We start from the raw sequence: 22,785 nt of genomic DNA, 5'->3' as shown, positions 1-22,785 counted from the left end.
AGCCAAAAAGTGAAAACAACACAAATGAAATGTCCATTAACTGATGAATGGAGAAACAAAAGATGGTATAGCCACATAGTAGAATATTATTTGGCCATAAAAAAGAATGAAGTACTAATACATACTACAACATGGATGAAACTCGAAAGCTTTATGCTAAGTGAAAAAAGCCAGTCATGAAAGACCAGAGGTTGTATTATTTCATCTCTATTAAATGTCTGGCATAGACAAATCTATAGAGACAGAAAGTAAATCAGTGGTTTTCTAGTGTTGGAGGTGAGGGTGTGGGAATGGTGAGTGACTTTAATTGGTACAAGGTTTCTTTTTAGGGTGGTGAAAATGTCCTAACTTTAGATTTTGGTGATGGTTGCAAAACTCTGTAAATATATTAAAAGCCATTGAATAGTATGCTTTAAATGGGTGAATTCTATGGAATATGATTTTTTCTCAATAAAGCTATGTAAAACAAAACAAAAGGTGTCTTCTAGGAGGTGACATTTAAACTGAGAATGAAAGATAAGGGGAAGGCAATCATGTATAAAGACTTGGGACAAAAGCTTTCAGTCACAGGGAGCAACATGTACAAAGAGGACATGAAAAGAGGCAGAAGGCCAGTAAACAAGGGGGTGAGTCACAGGAGATGACGTTGGAAAGGGGCCTGAACAGGAAGTATCTTCTGAAACTCTCCAAGTCACCACGTTCTATTCTGACACACACTCTCATTGGGCAGTACCATTTATGTGGAAGTCAGCATGACTATTTAATAGGGAAACCCATGGATAAGGCAGCAAGTAGAAAGCTATTAATTCCAAATGCTATAGCTACAAAACACTTTATGGTGAAGAAAAGAAGCATCATCAAGTTTTAAAAGGGAAACGTCTTCAAAGCACTTGGCGTGTATCTGAGGAAGTCCATGAATTACTCCCACCATGTCATAAGGATTACTTTCTAGGAGATATTTTACAGACATTTTAATGTGCACATGAAGAATTCACATCTGCAGAAGGTACTGGAAGTGAGGGATCATACAGAATACCAAACAGGAACAGAAATCACTAAAGCAATATAAATACAGACTTCATAGGGTCTGAACTTCACGACAGTTGTAGGTGACGTACCTGAGACCTAAGATAAAAGGGAGGGAATAATCCAGCTGGACCAACACAGGATGTAGAAAAGATTCAGAGGATGACACAGAATTCCAGGTGAGACTATAAGAATATCTGGACCAAAACCAGGAGAAAGAAGACCATCAAGCCTTGCAAGTTCTCATAAATACCCTTGAGAGGGGGTATCTGTGGTTAACAGACTAAAACTGGCATTTTCCTTCAGCTTATGTATATTTACACTTCTCAAATTCTACTATACATGATTGATCAAAATAGAATTGGAGGCAGTTGAGAGGTAGAGAGAGAAGTAATAATTTAGTGTCAGGTGTTGCCCTTGTGATCAAATGCAAAAAAATGGCTGCAATATTTTGCAGCCTATCCCAAGAAGAGTAAGAGTCTTATTTCTCCATCCCCTAAATCTAGGTTTGGCCATGTGACTTGGTTTGATCAACAAGTCATTAGCAAACATGATGGTAGAGGAGGCTTGAAAAGTGCTTAGGCACTGGGATTCGTCTTCACTCTTACTGCTTTTGGAACCCAGCCACTATGTGAAGAAGCCTGAGCAAGCCTGCTAGATATTGGAGACACATGGCCCAGTTGCCCTGTTGCTCCAGCATACATCGAACTGCCAGACACATCAAACCCCAAAGCCCAAGCTCATAACCATACTGCCACCATCATCATCGTAACAACTACTCATACTCACAAAGTGTGTACTCAGCTTCAGACATCTTTTTCTCTCAATGTGTTAAAGGTTGGAAAGAGAAAAAACAACAAACAAAACCCATGGTAATTAGTCTGGAATGTTTTTCTCTATCATGTGGCCTTAGAAAAGGTATGTATCTTCTTTGAGCCTCCATTTCTTCAGTTGGGGATTAGCTAAACATAGGGTTCCTATTAAGTAACATGGAAAAGTGCTCTCTCGGCTTAAAGTGACACATACTAGGATTAGTAAGGGTAGATGTTTTCAGCAAGCTCACCAGAAATTGTTTCCAAAGAACCTCACTTCAGCAATCCCTGGAAAATCAAGTAAAAATATATTTGTTCTTCATAAAAGCAATTGCTACTTTTGACACTACCTTGTCTGTAGTGTCACAGAAAAGATGTTCAAATTAAAATGCCACAGAATTACAGTGTTTCTGAATCTTCCTTTCGAAACTGTTCAACTACTAGGGCTGGGAGAGGAAAGTATGTTCTTTCTCAACCTTTGAAATGCTTCCAGATTCTGTCATCTTCTTTTCATCTCAACATCAAAGTTGGGAAAGGCTCTTCCACTTCAAGGGCAGGTGTTTACATGCCACTCACAGAGGCACTCTGCTGTCCCCATTAATCTATTTGAATCTTGACAATCAAGCATTAGTCTTTCAGTTCTTTTAGCTTTTTGCTGACCTGCATTCTCTTAGCTGGCAAGCTGCTGACACATTTTGACAGGTGATTTGGGTCATAAAAACAGCCAACAAAAGGAAACAGTGAGAAGGTGCTTCATCAGAAATGCTAAATATGGCAGAAACACACAAAAGCATATTTAGGTACTGATTTTTAAAAAAGAGTGGAGGTGGGGGATGGGGGGGTAGTTCCTTGCTCTTTGGATGAACTAACTCTAAACTCCCATGGTCTTAAGATCAAGAGAAGTCAAAATATAGGATATGGGGAAATATGTGATTGGGGCTCATTCAAAAAGTCCAAATTCAGCAAATCTAGAGGGTAAGTTTACCCACATGCTGGTTTAGTTTACTGAGAGGCTGCCTTATGAATAAGTTACAACGTCCATCTCTCCCTAAAGATCCAAGGGCCAGAAAATGTTTTGCTAAGTCCACATTTCATGCCTTTTAATTTGTTACATTTATATATTCAATGTGTCTTTGGTTCAAATTTTCCATCTAAGGTGTTTTAAATATAAGTCACCACCTAAATTGAAATTGAGCACATGGAAGAGGTATGGGGGTCAGTAATGTCCCAAAGAAGGGTTAAAACAGAAGAACAGTAATTATAGTGAGTTGAAAAGTATCCCCCCCCCCCAAATTTATGTCTACCTGAACCTCAGAATATGACCATATTTGGAAATAGAGATGTAATTAGTTAAGGATCTCAAGATGAAATCATCCTAGATTTAGGGTCAGTCCTAAATCCAATGTCTGGTGTCCTTATGAGAGGTCACAGAGAGACACACAGAGAAGGTGACAATGTGAATGAAGTTGGAGGCAGAGATTGGAATGACGTGTCTACAAGCCAAGGAACACCAGGGATTGCCGGAAACCACCAGAAGCTAGGAGAGTGGCATGGAATGGACACTCCCTCAGAGACGCCAGAAGGAATCAACTCTGCCAACACCTTGATTTCTGACTTCTGGCCTTCTGAACTATGAGGTAATAAATATCTGTTGTTTTAAGCCACCCAATGTATGGTAGTTTGTAATGGCAGCCTTAGGAAACTAACAGGTGGTATTTTTTCATTCTTAGATTTTTTTATTGGGGAAGGGGTACAGGACTTTATTGGGGAACAGTGTGTACTTCCAGGACTTTTTTCCAAGTCAAGTTGTTGTCCTTTCAATCTTAGTTGTAGAGGGTGCTGTTCAGCTTCAAGTTGTCCTTTCAGTCTTAGTTGTGGAGGGCGCAGCTCAGCTCCAGGTCCAGTTGCCATTGCTAGTTGCAGGGGGCGCAGCCCACCATCCCTTGCAGGAGTCAAACCGGCAACCTTGTGGTTGAGAGGACGCGCTCCAACCAACTGAGCCATCCAGGAGCTCAGCAGCCCCTCAGCTCAAGGCTGCCCACCATCCCTTTTGGGACTCGAGGAATCGAACTGGCAACCTTGTGGTTGAGAGCCCACTGGCCCATGTCGGAATCGAACCGGCAGCCTTTGGAGTTAGGAGCATGGAGCTCTAACCGCCCGAGCCACGGGACCAGCCCCTAACAGGTGGTCTTGAAGAGACCTCCAGGCTCTGGTTGGTTGGCGGTAGACACTTTGACATTCTCACCTGATTCCTTCAGCCTTCCCCTCACCCTCACTGACACTTAATTGCATCCCTAACCATCCTCCTCCTGAGCTTCTGAGGTGTGAGACGGAAGCAACTGGAGTCGGGGGAGGCTGTGGTTATGGTGGAAATCAGGAAGAACTTTAGATCAAGCATGGATTAGGTTCAGGGAATGCACTGGGTTAAGAGGATGAGGTTAAGATCCTCATGAGCAACTCCCAAGGAGGAAGAGAAATCACTGGTATTACAGAGAACAGGATAGGTCTTCCCAGTCAGTCCCCATTCTTGGGAAGTGTTACATCTCTATACTTAACTATCTCTGACTTTACAAAGAAATATTTATGCGGTAGCACGTTTCTTAAAGCAGTATAGAGCAGTAATCCTATAAAACCCCAGCCTTCATGCTCCCTATGACCGTATTTCTCAATCTGCTCCTGCCTGTACATTGTCCCATGTGCACACATTCTAAACCTTGGTATTTCCCATTATACTCAGGGATTCTCAAAATTCCCCACCCCACATAGCCTCTGCCCCCTCTTCCTGCCACTCAGAATCACTGCTTCGTAGGAACTTTTCAGCTCTTTACCTACCCGCCAATCTCCGTATCTTTCTCTCTTTCTTTCCTTCTTTCTCTTCCTCCCTCCCTCCTTCCCTCTTTCCTTCCTTTTCTTTTTTCCTTCCTTCCTCTTCCTTCTCCTTCCTTGCTTCCCTTCCTTCCTCTCTCTCCATCTATCATCTATCTTTTCAAAAAGCCACTTTATTGAGTTATGACTGACACACAAAAATCTGTTACATATTTATTGTATAAAACTTGATGACTGGAGATAAGTATGCATCTGTAAAACCATCACTACATTCTATGCCATAAATATCTCCATCCCCTCCAAAACTTATCTATCTATATCTTACTAATGTATCTTAAAAAACATTAACAACGTCCATGGTAATTTTTCTTATTTAGGTCTCACAACCATACTATGGGGTAAATAAAATGTATATGTATGAATTTTAAAAATAATATTTGTTTTTCCAATTATAAAAATGATACCTATATACTCCTTGTTAAATGACTATGTCGACTGCTGTGTGTTCTTCACTGTTTATATGTAATATAATATAAATACATAATTTCCAAGTATTTATATTGTTCATGTACTTGTCATGCTTAATGGGAATGTTATGTAACTCAAACCAAGTTATGTGACTCCAATCATGGAGAAATCCTACTACTCTCACAGAGACCTCTGGTGAACAGTGTTTAAAGTGTGGGGGGAAAAAAAAAACACGGAGAAAATTCCCCATGTGGCTCAAATCAAGAAAGAGATAGCCAAAATAACCCCACAGATACAAGACAGAGTGGAGAACAAGATTCAGAGAAGATGGGGTGTCAAAGCTAGAGGAAACCATGAGATTATAACCCCTAAGAACTTTGAAGCCATCTTTAGAAGGACATGAGACTCCTCATGGGATGTGAAATGGGGGTCCTGCCAGTGTATCTAGTTCTTAAGGGGTTAGGTTGGCCCAATGGACACCTGACTCATCTTAATAACAGTCTCCTTCGTTCAGTTCCCACCTTGTGCATTCTTGGGGCCTTGCCTTCATATAGGTCCCTCATGGACCTATATGAATCTCCATATCTTCTGGCACAACTGGGTTCTTTGAGACCCATGGTCTTTTTGCCTGTTCTGATTTGCAAGTCTGTACATGGAACAGTTATGAACACAACATGTATGTTTCATTTTCCTTACCTGATTTCCCAATTAGATTGACCATTTAAGATTGCTTTCCCATCCTTCCCTTTGTCAGGATTTAGCTCTTCCTCCACCTCTTAGCTTACCCATAAATTTGAGTTTCTCTGGAATCTCACGTACCCACTAGGAAAAGAAACTCTACCGCATCCAAAAGGTGTAAAGGTTCCAAGAATAACTTGATTTGGTACGTCACTGAATATGTTGGTATACACACCACCCCAAGAGAGGGCAGAAGAACTCTGGCAGACAGCTAGACGGCCAGAAGGATAGATAAAATCAAGGTCAAGGAACTGATACTGATAAAAATAACAATAACGCTAATAATAATTCTTATATAGAATGCCGTTAACTTGTAGTCTATTTAATTAATCAGCTCTTTACAAATAACATACCAGAAGTCCAGAGAGTTGATTTCCCACATCACTGAGCGCAATAATGACAGCGCCAGGCCAGCACATGGGTTCCCTGACTCCTACTTGCATGTTCTTCCCATACTTTCACATTATCTGCACCCTCATTTCAGCCCAAAATTCTCTGAAACCAATCGTGTGAATAATAACAGGGAAGTCTGGTCAGACTGATCCTGTTAATGGCAGAATCACTGGACACGAAAGTCACCCATTGGTACTCAGCATTGCCGGAGGAGGTCATTCCAGTACACGGGACAGACAGGGGCAAAGGAGGGCTAAGAGGTAAGTATGGATGTGTGACCAATTTCACAAAACCTCCCTGTACCAACCTCCACAAAACTATGATAGACTCTTGAAGTCATTTTCATTTCGGATTTATAGGAATTTGTCATTTATTACAAAATCTTTCTTCTCTCTAAACTAGATTCTCTAGATGCGAAAGCCCCATGTGTCCTCTCTACCATCAGGAAAGCGAACCAAGAAGAGCTCATTTTCTCTGAACCACATGAGCACTCAGGGGCTCAACACAAATATTGGCTCTAAGCAGAGGCTCCCTTAAAGAAAGTAAGGTTTGTAAACTGGAGAATGTCGCAACCTCTGTTTCGGGTTGACTTCCACCCTGCTCTGCCTGTCACCCCTTCCATCACATCCTTCTTTCCCTTTGGAATTTCCCAAGGATATTAGATCACAGAGGGACCCTCTATCAGGGCGTAAGGGAACTTTTTCATCTCTGGATCAGCCTGCTTGACTGCTGGCATCTGAGGCTTCCTCTTCAGCAGCTCCAGCCAGAAACATCGGGCACCTTGGGGACTGTGACTTACCTTCACCTCCTCTTTAGGATCGTTATAGTGACGCAGGATAAGTCATTTGTTGAATCTCTCTTTTTTCAGGTTCGCTTTTTCTGTTTTTCTGTTCAAAAGAAAAGAATTCAAGACTTGGATACTTTCCTGGTCTTAGCAAGGACTGGAGGAGCACAAACAGCTGTTCAGGGTCTCTGTAATCTCACCTTTACCACCCACCTAACAGGCTTTCTTTAAATCAGGACAGCTGGATTTTGAAAGCCTTAGCCAAGCATTTACTGAGTGTCTGCCATTCTTAAATAGTTACTGAGCCCCTACAGTGTGTGAAGCACTGTTCCAGGGGCCGCAGGACTGATAAGTAGCCCTGTCCCCACAGGAACAGTAAGACACAGCACAGGCTTTGGACAAGAACTGATATGAATCCTGGCACTACCACTCGGGACTGTAGAAAGTAGTCAAAGTAGTAAACTCCTCTGAGCTTTGGGTTCTTTATCTGTAAAATGGGGATAACAATACCTCACAGAAATGTAAAGCATCTCTAGTTAATGCACATAGACCTTGGGACATGGACCCCGTATTTAGCATGCACCCTTGTGGAGACAGAGCCAGGAGTGCAGTGTCCAGGCTCTCGGCCTCACATAGAAAGGTGCTCACTCAGGTAGTAATGGCCACCAACTGTGATTGGATGGCCATCAGCTGTAACCAGTGAGCCACTGGCCACTAATATAACTGCTGTGGCTACGCTAGCAGAAAATGGGGGCTAGCAAGAAGATGGTGGCTGGGCTAGCAAGAGCGGATTGCAGTTAGGATGGTGGGCTGTGGACAGTGTGGTGGATAGTGTGGCTCCTGCTTCCTGTGTCTCCAACCCAGCCGCCAGCGCGAATATAGTGATTCCCCTGTCTATGTGGGGAGCAGGAGCTGAGACACTGCAAGCCGCCCTGCAGGACAACCCTATAAATGCTAGTTGTTTTCATTACATTTTGGTGGGGGAGCACACCCCTAAACATTCATTAATAATAGGGTAGTAAAGGGGAAGGGTAGGTGAATATGAAACAACCAAGCTTCTAGGATTTAGACTGAGACCCTGAAATTAAGGTAGTCTCTTAGAACATTCATTTAACCATTCACAAATATCCACTAGGTGTCTTACACAGGCAAAACTCATGAGAAAGGTGCTATCTATTTCCATTCTAAAGAGAGTGCCCGACTTATGCAGCTACATGGTAAAGCCAGGCTTCAATGTCATGCAAATCCACTCCTAACTCTGCTCTCTCCACCTCAAATACTGCTCCCCACATTCCTAGTGTTGGGTGCTACAGGAGCTATGGGCATAGTGTGAAATGCAGACCCACCAGATTTCTGTATCTGAGAGTCAGCCAAGAAGCAGACCTTTCTATTTGTTGCCCAGCTTCCCCCCCAACACACACACGTGCACACACTCATGTACCCAAGGATGCCAAGTAATAGCTATTGGCAACAGGCCATGAGAAGCCTCCACGGCAGCTGGCAAAGAAGAGGTCATACATTAAAGAGACAGTCTCAGCTCTCTTGGAGATCAACATCACCTGCGTAATACCACCTGGCTGCTTTTACTCTGTGATCCCAGCTACCAACGCGGGGCTGCTGGGCTTCTTGGTTATTAAGACAGAATGTGGACATGGAATTGGGCAGATCCACGACCAATATTTGAGAATAATCAGAAGTGTCAGGACTGTAACGAGGGGAAGCAGAAGCCACCTTCTCAGAGAAGTTAGCAGTTTGGGCATTCCCAACAGGGACATAGAATGGGACTCAAAACAAACAAACAAGCAAATCTCAGCAACAGCAACAACGAATGACTAAGGCTGCCCTCAGCAAGTCTGTTCAGATTCAGAGCAGATTCAAACAGATTCCTCAATGTTTATCATTTTAAGGTGCACTTGAAAATTCCTAAAATTGAGCTGGCATATCTCAAGGAGGGTCTTGGACGATTTGGAAGATGTGATGTGTGTGTGTTTGTGCGCACACATGTATGTGTGCACATGCACGTGCATTTATTGGTTGAGTGCAGGATTTGGGGTGTGGAAAGAGCCATGTTGAAAGGAAAATTTTTAAAGGATTAAAAATAAGTAACTGAAAAAAGTACAGCTGATTAATGAAAGGTGGGAGAGGTATAATAGCCACACCATTGTTGGCATGGGAGCTACTGGGGGCAGGAGTCCCTAGTCAGCAGCGAGCGTCCCTGCCCCCTCTCAGAGAGGCAGGAGGGGGCACTTCTCAGTTAATCTTGTGGAGGAAGGAACTAGAGCCAGGAGTGTGGGCAAGAGACAAATTGGCCACCCATTAGTGGAAAATGGAAATGTTTGATTAACAGCTTTCTCTCTGTTCCCCTTTGTGTCTTTTCTTGCTTTCCCTCCTCCTGCTGCTCCTTCCTTTTTTTCTCATATTCTCATAAAGCTGTATCCCACTGTCAAAAATGAGGTGGGCAAAATTTTTGAACAATGTGACAAAAGCAATGCATTTATAGATTGCCACTCTTCCCCACACCAAAACACATGCATGCCTCTCCGTTTATAAGCATGAAAGGCTGGCAGAATATCAGCTTAACACCACATATTTATAAACCAACTGGAAATGCGAGTCTAATTACCATTCTCCAAGCCTACACCTTGGCCTTTTCATTCAATGCCTAGACATGATTCTATTTTTCTGTGACTTTCCACAAATGGACCTTTTGGATTATTCTTAAAAAGAAAGGTAAGTATACCTCTAAAGTGTAAATACCTATAATCATTGGGAGAAAAAAGGCACACTCCACCTCTTTACCAATAAGGCCAACAATTAAAGATACAAAAGCTCTAGTGCAAAAAAATCTCCAGTGCAAAATCTCTTACATTATATAAATGCCACATTATTTAAATAGTCAGAGTAGACAGCTGTAATTCGGGAAAATTCTCCATTACCCTTTTAAAAGCAGTGCTTCCTTTTCTCATCCCTTTGACAGGCTCCTAGACAAAGAGTTTTTAGTCATTGTTTTAAGAATAATCAGCCTCCCATGCCAGTAAAGACCCACCGCCTCTTCTCTGTCTTTTCTCAAAGTGTTGGCAGTGGCAGTGGCCTTACTCCCCTCTTGCTGAAGGACCAGAAGTAGACCTCGGGTTTCTCCAACAGGTGCTGATTATCACCAAGTTGATTAGTTCAACAAAGCAGCCCTAATACTTGCACAAGATGGTCTCTTGGAAGTTTCAGGTGTGTGGTGATTTCCAGGAAAAGTCATTGCCAGGACTTAAGGATACAGTCCTTCTCTAAGTCAGAAGTTACCCAATTATGCCAGCCCTCTGATATCCAGAACACTCTACAACAGAGGGTGGAATAGAAAGGGAACTATACCTCAAATCACCTCAAGTCAAATAGGCCTAAGAATCTAGTACTAAGCTAACTTCCTTATGGTGGGGGCATCCACTAACTGTAGGAATGGAAGGATGCTTGTACAATATCTAATCCCATTTTACAGATGAAGGAGCCCACGTACAGAAAAGGAAACAATAATGGCTAAATAATAGTTACTGTTTATCGAGCATTTACTAAAGTATTCTACAGATTGTGCTAAGTTATTTAGCTGCATTATTTCATTTAATGTTTTCAACAACCCTATGTGATAGATACTAGTAGGGACCCATTTTATATGAAGAAAGTAAGGCTTTGAGAAGCTGAGTAAATACCCCAAATCCCATAGTGGGCAAATGGGAGCATGAGAATTGTGTGGACTCCAAAGCTTGGGCTCTAGACATTTACATGACATTGACCCTTGTACCCCTGGTCACACAACTCAGGAATGGCAGGGTCAGGATTAGAATTAGAAGGCCAGGATTTCCAGGCTAGTGCTTTTGCACCACCATGGTCTACACGTGATTTTGAGTAAAATCAGAGGACTAGAGCTTCACCAGCTGTGGCCCAGAGGTCTGATTCAAACTGAAACAAAAGGCTAGGTCAACACAGTGTGGAGAATATGCTCTGCTCTAAGGAGTGCCTTGGGATCTGGTCTAGGATGGGAGGGTTTACTGCATTTGTCAGATGAGACTTCCTGGGATAAAGCCAAAGTCTAGACCATGGACCTGCCACTGGGGTCACAAAGAGTTCTTTCTTCCTGCCCTAAATTTTCTTGGGTCTAACTTGATATTAAACTTCTATAATGTTATGTTTAGTGAGTGTGGTAGAAATTAGGGAGGGTAAAAAGGCTGATAATTCAGATTTGCCTAAAACTGCATTTCATCTAACAAGCATTCATGTAATCTCCATGGTATTTCTATCCCCGGTAACCAGGGGATGTTAAGATTTGGCTGCTTTTCTTACAGAAATGTTTTATAATGCACATATTATAAAATTACCTGTGCTCTTTTTAAAGCTGGATTCTGTATATGACAGATCTCTTGGGAACTAATTCTACCAACTTTAGCAATTCTGATTGTTAAAAAGAACCACTCCCCTGACACAGTTTATTACTATGGGTCATGTATAATTACACCTTACTTACCCTGTTGCCCTGTGCCAGCTAAATTCTCCTCTGCCATCAACTCTGCCAAGCCATCTCTTCTTGGTTCTAAACCCATTTGTTTGAAGAAACTACTTCTGATAGTATTGTGCTATTATTAAAAATACTTTTTACTTGTTTAATGCTATTGTTGTTATCGCCTCCTGAGTGTTTGATCTATCCTCGGTTGGTTGTTCACTTGCTGAGATGTTTAGTTTCCCATTTTAGGTGACAAGCTCCTTGAACCCAAGGACTGGTTTTATGTTTCTTTAGAATAGTACTTTGCTTACAGCTGGCTTTTCTTTCCCTGACTACTTTTCTTCTCTCCCTCCTCCCCAGCGTCATCACACATGATCCTGGACTGATCGTATGACAAAGCTGATTGATAAATCATGTATCATAAAGTGACTTTTCCATGAGTTACCGGGAGAAGAAGGGTTTGTGTGTGTATGTATTTTTCATATTACAGATACAATAGGCAAGGTGATAGGACTAGTCCAGGATCCCATAGGCTCTGCCTCTCTTCTTGTATTATCTACCGTATCATATGCTTCATAAAAGTATATGATTCTGAAGACTGCACAGAATTCCCTACATTTGAATTATGGCTCCCTGTAGTTTCTTCACAGCAATACTGAGGACTGTCTCCCATTTCAGAATTTCCGATTTTGAGGAAGGATGTTGAAAGATCCAACCTTAAAAAAATAGGACATATATCAACACAAAAGGGATATTTCAAAATTTACAGAGTCAGTACTCACTGGGTAAATCCTATCAAACCATCAGTCTACCAAAGTCTACTTGAAAAAGGCAGCAAATTCGATTCATATTCAAATCTAAGTAATTATCAGCTTAAGAATTACCTCTCTTTAAAGAGATTTGCTCTGAAATGGGATCAAGTCTTCAACCCCAAGGAATTAAACCCCTATGATGACATCTGAAGTATTAGAGGCCTTTTAAGAATCCCTACACACTCTGTACCCCTACAGGCCACATTCTTCACCATCCCCCATATCAGCAGTCTATAAACTTGGGTCCTGTTCCCAACTCTCCCACCAACCAGTTTGTGTACTTAGCATCTCTGGGCTTCAGGTTTGCATCTACAAAATGAGAGCACTGAATGAGATCATCTCTAAGGCCTCTCAGTTCTAACATTCTTCCCTTGTAAAATTCTACCCGTGTAGTGCACATGTGGAAAGGTCCACAGAAGCTCAAGGACCATTTCTTTATTCCATCCTACCAAGTCTAGTCCATTTAACAGTAAACCAGTGTCGTGCGGGGGACCCTGCTCGCTGCGCCATTTGTCGTGCCGGGCGACCTGTAGGGTCTCTGGTCCCGCTCCCCACATAACGCAGGATATGGTGAGGCCAAAAAGGAACACCCACGGAGCCATAGGTAGGGGAGTCATACCACTATATTCTCTCTGGCGGCACTATACTCTCACTGGAGGCTGGATCCACACTGTCCGCAAACCGCCATCCAGGCTTGCCAGCCCAGCCGCCATCTTCTTGCTGGCCCCCATTCTTTCTGTCTCTCCCTCTCTCTCTCTGCTAGCGTAGCCACAGCAGTTATATGGCCAATGGCTCACTGGTTACAGCTGACGGCCAACTAGCCACAGCTGATGGCCATGCAATCACAGTTGGCCATTTACTACCTGAGCCAGCACCTGTCTATGTGAGGCTGAGAGCCTGCAAACTACTTTCTGGGGCTCTGCCCCCACACCAGTAAACCAGTAAATTACATACAGAAGAAAATTTGGAAAATAAAGATGTGAAAGAGGGGAAGGAGGACATGGACTCTTACCACACAAACACTGTTACCAGTTGGGCATAGCTTCTTCCAGAATTGTTTCCCTATGTATAAGTGTTTTAAAACATTAGCTGTTATGAGAATGGGTCTACTATTTATTCTAAATCCAGGTCTTTTGCCTTAGCCATTAGCTCTTCATTTGGCCATAATTCCAGGTGAAACTTTGAATTAGGGCATTGTGGCTTCTCTCCATTTTTTTTTTTCACCTCCAATCCCCACCCTAGCCATAGGTTAAAGATAGGCTTTACCTTCTATTCCAAAACTATGGAACTACTTGACTGCCCTTCCTTTGAGGTATCATCCCTCTCCTATCCCGTGTGACTCAAGATGGGCCGACAATTATACTTCCTTGCCACCCATAAGCCAATGACTCAGGTTTCATCAATAATATTACTCCATCTCCCAGGCAACCATGATTGGGCCACTCTTTTCCTAAGCAGGGAGCAGGTGAATCTAGGGCTGGCAGTGACCATCTTCACCATGTGGAATGAGACTAACTGTAGAATTCAGTCAAGCAGAAATGGGAAAATAAAAGTCCCTGCTATGGTGAACCCACATCCTGCCTGGTACATTGTTCCTTCAGGTTTTCCTTTAATCTTGTGAGCTACCCTCCAGGATATGAGCAGATAATTATCTTGTTGCTTAAGCTACTGTGAGTTGTTGCTTACTATCGAAAGGTTTCTTACTAACATAATCACATTCAGGCTCGCCCCCGTTGGATCTTGAGAACCATCCTAACTTTAGAGTGGAAGGACTGAACAAACTCCATCTCAGTTTACTTAGGATTAGATAATGTTTTACTTGGCTCCACCCTCCCAGCTTGGGATTTCAGTCCTGCCCTTCAACGACCAAGGCCCTGCTCCTTGCTCACAGACCATCTAGTTGGCTGACCACCTGGTTGCCAGTCAATTGTTTGCTGAGAGATTTCCTGTCACTGGACTTGACCCAACCATTTGGATTCTGGGACATGTTCATGCTGAACTCTCTTGTTACCTTATGATTTACTTTATTCCTATTTGTTGTTTTGCCGTACTTCCTGAGCTTGTTCTTAGAATGTGCACCCAGGTTTATTTCCTCAGTATCTGTCCTACCATTCCAATCCTAAATTTTGATCCCTCAATACATCAAATTCAGCAGAATATGCAGGGAACAGGGAGATGTGGAAGGAACACTTGACCCCTAAGCACATTCTCGAAAAGCAGAACCTTTCAACAGTTTTTAAGGTTGTTAAGACTATGATGAAAAGGTCATGAAAAGCAAATATATGAGACACACAGCCGTCAGCCCATGTCCTCCTCATTCTCTGAGTCACACACCAGTTAACTACATTATGTCCGTGTCCCAAGGAATGACAAGGTTCCCTTTTCCTAACAATCCATACCTTTTCCCTTTTACAACTTCCTTCAGAGATAGACAGTATTCTTTCTAGATTTGTGCAATCATAATCTTCCCTGGGAGTTCTCCTTTATAATATGTAAACAGTTTAAGAATCTATTTTTGCTTTTTAACACAGAAGCCTTGCTTTTCAGTCCAGGTGGTATGTTTTTGTGATAGACAGGCCCTGGGGTGATTTTCTAGAAACATGCATGTCACTGTTACCCAAGTTGGTTTCTCAAAACCATGAAGAAAAAACTCCCAGGGTACAAGAGTGGAGAAACCAGGAGAGATGGGTTAGAGGGGGATACCTTTCAAAAGTTTGACTTGGAATCCATGAACTTAAATGTCTGTCTCTGACTGCGGCTGTACTAAGAGGATGACAGGGAGAAAGGTTTCAAATGCAGGGAATGGAAGTGATTCTCACTTTGGTTGCTCATCAAAGTCAACTCTGATTTGGGTGGGTAAAGGGATCTTACCATTTTCTAAACAGGTCCTGGATGACAGTGAGAAGTGGAAGATAACAAGTAAACTGCTATCCTGGGAGACCTGGGAACATTGGTTTTGGCTGATAAGAGCTAGGAAAAAAGGAAGAAGGAAGATGAGCGGAGGGGAAGGTGAAGAAAAAGAACATTTTGCCAGATAATCATCAACAGAAAATTGTCATATTTTCATATTTTCACCAAGACATTAGTAAAATTTTCCATAAGCACCCAAAATCACCCATGAAATATTTTCATTTGCTCTGGTAATTAAAATCAGCTTTTTAAATCAAAATTTCCTCTGCACAATTTCTTGATTTATTAAAAGATTGCCTTTAAGCTTTTGTTATAAGAACTCCCCTTCCACATGAGAACTACTGACAAAAGATTCATGTTTTATTTTCATTTCTTCTTCTAGCAATTGTGGAACACTCAGCGGCCTGTTCCTGGTTATAAAAAATAAAAGGCTACTAGGACACAGGCCTCTCTGTATCATTATTAAGTTTGGTGCTAAAATGTAAATCTAAGAAACTATTTATCTATGAAGTGCAACGGATTCATCCTGTACAGAAAAAAATAAATGTTTTAAAAGCTTTTGAAAAACAAAAGAACAATTAGAGATATTTTGAAGGGGAAAAAAAAGCAAAACTCATGGAACTTCTTAAATTTTATACAGATGACCCTTGAACAACGCAGAGGCTGGGGGCACCAACCACTGGCACAGTTGAAAATCCAAGTATAACTTTTGACTCCCCCAAAACTTACCAACTAATAGCCTACTATTGAAGGAAGCTTGACAAAAGAAAATGTTATTAAGAAAATCATAAGGAAAAGAAGATACATTTACAGTATTTTTTGAAAAGAATTGACATATAAGTGGACTCACCCAGTTCAAACCCACATTGTTCAAGGGTCAACTGTATATGAATTAGGAGGCCCATTAAGTCTAGGATGCCATAACAAATAGGCTCCATCTAAAAGAAATAAGATGAGGAAATTATAATGATAAAACAATAAAAGAAGTATGGCTATAGGTAAGAATCGGCATAGGAACCATGACTGTTTATTGAGCACGTACTGCGTGTCAGCACTATGCTAAGTACATTACATGCATCGTATCAATTCTCTCAACAAAGTTTCCCATTAATCATCCTCATTTTACAAATGAGGAAATCAAGTAAGTCTGAAAATTTGCTGTTCTAAGAAGTTCCCAGTGAGGTTGATGCGTAGGTTCAGGGACCACACTTTGAGAACCACTGCTACAAAGCATCTCAACCTCTTTATTAATAGCAATCACTTGTCCTTAAAAAGTAAAAATTATATTTCTGAAATCATCTTTTTAAGGCAGATGTATTGGGCCTTATTAACCATTAGGAACCAATGACAATACCTATGTATCAGAAGGATACGAGGATCATACAAGAGAATGGGGGTAATAATAATAAAACAACAATAAATACCTACGTAGGTCTGCTATGTTTAGCTACTTTTCCAAGTGCTTTAGTGTTAACTTATTCAATATTCAGAACAATCCTGGAAGGAGGTACAATTAGCAGTACCATGTTAGAGATAACAAAACTGAGGCAAAAAGAGGTTTATAAAATGTGCTCAAAGTTATACAACTAGCAAGCGCCATGGTCAGGATTTGGACCCAGGAAACCTAAGAGGAAAGGCTTACTAAGTCACTTCTCTATCTCAGAGGGTAGTTGTAGGGATAGCTACAACTACTATTTATTCTTATTGTCAATGTCATTATCATCATTAGGATAGTAGAATGGCAGTTATGGATAAAGTGGCAGAAAGGATAATATAACTGGGAGTCATAAAACCAGGGTTGGGATCATAGATCTATCAGAAACTGTATGACTCTGGGCAAGTTATTCAGTCCTTTGGAATCTCAGTTTTCTCAGTGAAACAGAAATCCTACGTATTAGCTATCTCACAGGGACATCAGGATGACTGAAGGTCGAGAAAGCTCGCTATGATCTGTAAACTAATGATTTTATCATTTAAACTATCAGTAATCTACATGTAATCTTTTGCTTATATATATTTTGCTACATGTAATCTTGCTTATATATATTCAATACAATAGAAGTCAAATAAGAAATCTTAAAGTCTTGAATATTAAATTTCACTCTGGTGTGGTGGTAATCTCTGGTGAGATTCTTCATCCTTTTTTAATTGCACGGCTGTGCCAGTCACTCACATTTCCCTATTAAGTTTACTGAAATTATTATCAGCAAATATTTTAGACCTCTAGCCTTTTTAAAATAACATTCTTGGGTGTAGTACTTGCAAATGTTTTCAGCATCTGAGAACAGTACCAATTTCTTGGAAATAAAGTAGTAAACTTCATTTTAACTGTGAAAAATTTAGAGGCTAAGTTTCCCACAACAATCAGGTGGCTAGAGTAACATTCTGAGAGAGGAGATTGGTCCCTTAGAAGCGAAGGAAGAGGGCAACAGAAATGTCTTCTCCGTTAGGCACATGACAAAAATGTTTCAATTTTAGTTTCTTTTAAAGCTGAAAAAAAAATGAATGTGACAATAATGAATATACAATAATGAGCCCAGCTGTGTTATATTTGTCTTTATAAAAATGCAGTTGTAAGATCTAATTTTTCATAATTTTTATGGAGGAAGGGACCTATGAAGGAAAAAGTGCTTCGGGCCCATGAAAGCCATAATTTGGCCCAGCAACTGAGAGAACACAGATGCAGTGATACTGCTTCCACAGCCCATTTCTGCCCATCACAGAGGAAAGACAACATTTTCAATAAATGATGCTGAAGCAACTGGCCATCCATAAACACACAAAAAAAAATGAACCTCAACCTAGGTCTTATACCTTATACGAAAGTAAACCCAAAATGGTTCATGGACTTACATGTAAAATATAAATCTATAAAGCTTTTAGAAAAAAATTGGAGAAAACTTTCAAGATCTAGGGCTCAGCAAAGAGTTCTTACACTTGATACCAAAAGCACTTCATAAAATATTTTTTAAAACAAATTGGACTTCATCAAAATTTAAAACCTTTTCTCTGCAAAATACCCTATTAAAAGCATGAAAAGTCCTGGGAGAAAACATTTACAAAGCACATTTATAACAAAGGACTAGGATCTAGAATATATAAAGAATTCTCAAAACTCAACAATAAAAAAGCAAATAATCCAATTAGAATATAAGCAAAGACATTTTACTGAAGAGGACATATAGATGGCTGATATTCAACATCATTAGCCATTAGAGATATGCAAACTGAAACCACAATGAAATATCACTACACACCTATAAGAATGGCTAAAATAAAAAATAGTGATATGCACATATTGGTGAGAATGTGGAAAAATGGGATCACTCATACAATGTTAAATGTAAAAAGTACAGCCTCTCTGGAAAACTTTTTGGCAGTTAGATATAAAAGTAAACATGCAATTACCATACAGCCCACTGTACTTCTGGGCATTAATCAAAGAGAAATCATAACATATTTACACAAGGGCTGGCCCAGTGGCTCAGGCGGTTGGAGCTCCGTGCTCCTAACACTGAAGGCTGACGGTTTGATTCCCACATGGGCCAGTGGGCTCTCAACCACAAGGTTGCCGGTTTGACTCCCGCAAGGGATGGTGGGCTGTGCCCCCTGCAACTAACAACTGCAACTGGACCTGGAGCTGAGCTGCGCCCTCCACAACTAAGATTGAAAGAACAACAACTTGACTTGGGAAAAAAAAGTCCTGGAAGTACACACTGTTCCCCAATAAAGTCCTGTTCCCCTTCCCCAATAAAATCTTCTAAAAAAAAACCCCAAAACATATTTACACAGAAACTTGCATATGAATGTTTTAGCAGCTTTCATAATAGCTGAAACCTGAAAGGGAGGGAGGGAGGGGTGGAAGAAGGGAAGAAGGAAGGGAACAATCCAGATGTCTTTCAAGGAGGGAATAGTTAAACTGGGATATACCCATACCATGGAATACTACTGAGCAATAAAAAGGAACAAACTACTGATACATGCAACCTGGATGAATCTCTACAGAATTAAGCTAACTGAAAAAAAGGCAATCATCAAAAGTTAGACATTGTATGATCCCATTTATTTAACATTCTTGAAATGACAAAAACACAGAATTAAGATGACATTGGTGGTTGCCAGGGTTAAAGAGCGGGGTGGGGGCAGAAGAGGAGTGGTCTTAACTGCAAAAGGACAACATAACTGATCCTTGCAGTGATGGAAATATTTTGAATCTTGACTGCATCAGTCTCAGTACCCTGGTTGTGATATTGTACTACAGTTTGGCAAGATGCTACCATGTGGGGAGTATGGTGAAAGGTACATGGGTTCTCTCTGTATTATTTCTTACCACTGCATGTGCATCTACAATTATCTTAAAATTAAGTTTAATTTAAACAATTATGTGGCTAGTATCATTTATGTTGGACTGCCGATCTTACAAAAAGAATTTGTAAGATCCCCTGAAGCAAAGACTCCATATCACGTGGCTAGGAAGCATAGTAGATGCTTTATGGAACTGAAAACACTATAAATTTTTGTAGTTTACTCCCAACAATCACGACTAACTTACTAAAATGATGGGAGGAGATAATCATCAATGAAATATCTGATAAGGTGTTAATATCCAAAATTTATAAGGAACTCAATACCAAAAAAACCTAACAATCCAATTTAAAAATGGGCAAAGGACCTGAATAGACATTTCTCCAAAAAAGATGTAAAGATGGCCAAATGACATGAATAAATGCTCAACATCATGTTACTAATCATCAGAAAAATGCAAATTAAAACCACAGTGAGATACCTCCTCATACCTGTCAGAATGGCCATCATCAATAAATCAACAAACAAGTGTTGACGAGGATGTGGGGAAAAGAGAACCCTCGTGCACTGTTGGTGGAATTGCAAATTTGTGCAGCCACTATGGAAAACAATATGGAGTCCCTCAACAAATTAAAACTAGAACTACCTTATGACCCAGCAATTACACTTCTGAGTATTTATCCAAAGAAATCTAAAACACTAATTCAGAAAGATATATGCACCCCTATGTTCATTGCAGCATTATTTATAATAGCCAAGATATGGGAGCAACCTAAGTACCCATCAATAGATGACTAGATAAAGAACAGATGGTACATATATATAATGGAATATTACTTGGCCATAAAAAGAATAAACTCTTACCATTTGTGACAACATAGATGGACCTGGAAGGTATTACACTGAGTGAAATAAGTCAAACAGAAAGACAAACACCATATGATCTCACTTATATATGGAATCTAAAGAACAAAATAAATAAACAAAACAGAAACAGACTCATAGATACAGAGAACAAACTGATGGTTGCCAGATGGGAAGGGGGTGGAGATAATGGGTGAAAAAGGTGAAAGGATTAAGAAATACAAACTGGTAGTTATGAAATAGTGAAGAGAATGTAAAGTACAGCATAGAGAATATAGTCAATAATATAATAATTATGTATACCGTCAGGAGGGTACTAGACCAATCACAGAAGATCACTTCATAAATTTTATATGTCTAACCATTATGCTATATACCTGAAACTAATATAATATTTAATATCAATTGTAATTGAAAAAAATAAGTGAAATTTAAAAATAAATAAATAAAATGATTAGTACAAACCAAATATCATGAATGTATGATCGTAACGTTTTATCAATAGCTCTCTTACTTGTTGCTTTTATTCTTTTTTTTTTAAGCCGGGATGATTATTTATAAATCTAACTAGTAATTTCTACTTACATGTTTTTTTCCATAGATTCGCTTGATGCAACATGGTGGTGCTCTTTTTTTGCTTTCACCAGATGATTTTCCTTATGATACTCTTCTCCTGAACAGCTGCTGATTTTGTCAACTATGGTCATGGAATTGCAATTCTTTTGTAAGGCACTATGTTCCTTCAACATTGAATTTTTGGTTGCACACTTACAAGCTCCTTCAATAAGATCATGCCAACTGCAATTCACAAGATTTGCAATTCCCACAGGGAAAGTAATGTTATACTCAGCTTATTTCTGCAATATCTCCCCAAGTTCATAGAGTATTTCAGCAGCAATGAGTTTGTATTGTTCAAATAGACTCTTTTGCAGATATATTTTGGAGAATTTAAGTTTAGTGGAAAACTTGGAAACAACAGGAGTTTGTGAGATGCCAAATGAATGGAACTCACATTTCTCCTCAGATGCAGCTGCTGTAGGTAGTCTTGCTTCCTCCTCCAGCTTTTTAGATTCGGTACTCTTTGTATGACTGTGAAAAGCATATGAGAGCCTTAAAGATATTAATGCTTTTTAACCTAGTAATTTACTTCTAGAAATTCATCTTAAAATATAATTACAAAGATGTATAACGTCTATGTCTAAAATTGCTAACTGCAGTATTATTTTTTGATATTAGTAAAAATTGAAAAGAACCTAACGGCTCATAGGAATACAGATAAGTAAATAATGCCATACCCACATAATGTGTAGTCTTAAAAAATTGTTTGGAAAATTGCTCTTAATAATTCGGGATAATACTTACATTATAATAGCATATAAAAAGTATATACAATTGTATGTGTGGCATGATCTCAAATTTTTAGTGTACATATCATATATCTAGTAGTGAAAAGACTAAGCAAATGCCCACTCAAAAATAAATTGATTGTGGGATTATGGAAGTTATTTTTTATTTTCTCCTTTTATACTTTATACTTTTCTAACTTTTCTACAATAAACATTTATTGTGTTTATATACAGATGATAAAAACCAATATGTGTGTGTGTTGTTTATTCATTGGTTTAATTATAAGACAAGACAGAGATAATTTCTTCCAGAAAGCCTTCTCTGAATTTTTTACTTAGTCTACAAACACATTCTGTGTTCCCTTAGCCTATCCAACACACCCCTATCAGATGTTGCTGTGAGTATCTGGGAGAAGACAGAAATCCAAAGAAGAAAATCCCATGTTCGCCCCCACTCCACTGTTGTGGGGGGGTGAGAGGCTGGATGGGGAATTTACCAATTCTAGAAGTGGCACCTGAGAGGCGTAGAGATGATCAGCGCTTTTAATAGCTTTGTGGGGGCTAAGGGTTCACAATTCGGAATCCAGGGTTTTCAAAAGCAAGGTTACTGGTTGAGACCCAAAAGGCTGCATGCCAGGAGTAAGAGCTATCCAGAAGTAGACCTAGCCCAGCACACTGGAACACAGCTTCAAATTATCTCATTTCTTGAAACTGAATTAAGGTGATCCCAAACGGTTGCTATTCCCAAGTCTCTGATAGAAACAATGTATGTAAATCTCCTCCAGTGGAAGATAATATCATCTTAGACCTCAAATTATTTTTAAAAACTATTTTTCAAATACAATGTCTGACACAATTTTTAAAAAATCAGATTCACAAATCATCAAGAGAACATCAATAAGAACCACCAGAAACAGCAATTGACAGAAATAGAACCAAAAGGAGATAGTTTCAAATTATTCTGCTCACTATGTCCGAAAATTGAGAATTTTTGCAAAGAAGTGGAAACTACACACAC

At 40.0% G+C, this 22,785-nt stretch overlaps 1 protein-coding gene across 1 annotated transcript in view; it reads right to left on the bottom strand.

Annotated features, from left to right (window-relative positions):
* LOC148759021 (uncharacterized protein C3orf20-like) overlaps positions 1 to 22,785 on the bottom strand; it is an 82,080-nt gene that overhangs the window by 46,367 nt on the left and 12,928 nt on the right. Inside the window, 5 exon segments of the mRNA XM_088789700.1 lie at positions 5,952 to 6,101; positions 6,923 to 7,150; positions 12,147 to 12,246; positions 15,214 to 15,315; positions 21,011 to 21,510. Coding sequence (XP_088645826.1) covers positions 5,952 to 6,101; positions 6,923 to 7,150; positions 12,147 to 12,246; positions 15,214 to 15,315; positions 21,011 to 21,170 — 740 coding nt within the window. The 5' untranslated portion in view covers positions 21,171 to 21,510.

The sequence above is a fragment of the Rhinolophus sinicus genome, chromosome 1 (assembly GCF_057876585.1).
Source record: "Rhinolophus sinicus isolate RSI-liver-muscle chromosome 1, RSI-T2T, whole genome shotgun sequence".
Taxonomy (NCBI): domain Eukaryota; kingdom Metazoa; phylum Chordata; class Mammalia; order Chiroptera; family Rhinolophidae; genus Rhinolophus; species Rhinolophus sinicus.
The sequence above is the reverse complement of the archived record's forward strand: the minus strand, read 5'-3'. Positions and strand labels throughout refer to the sequence as shown.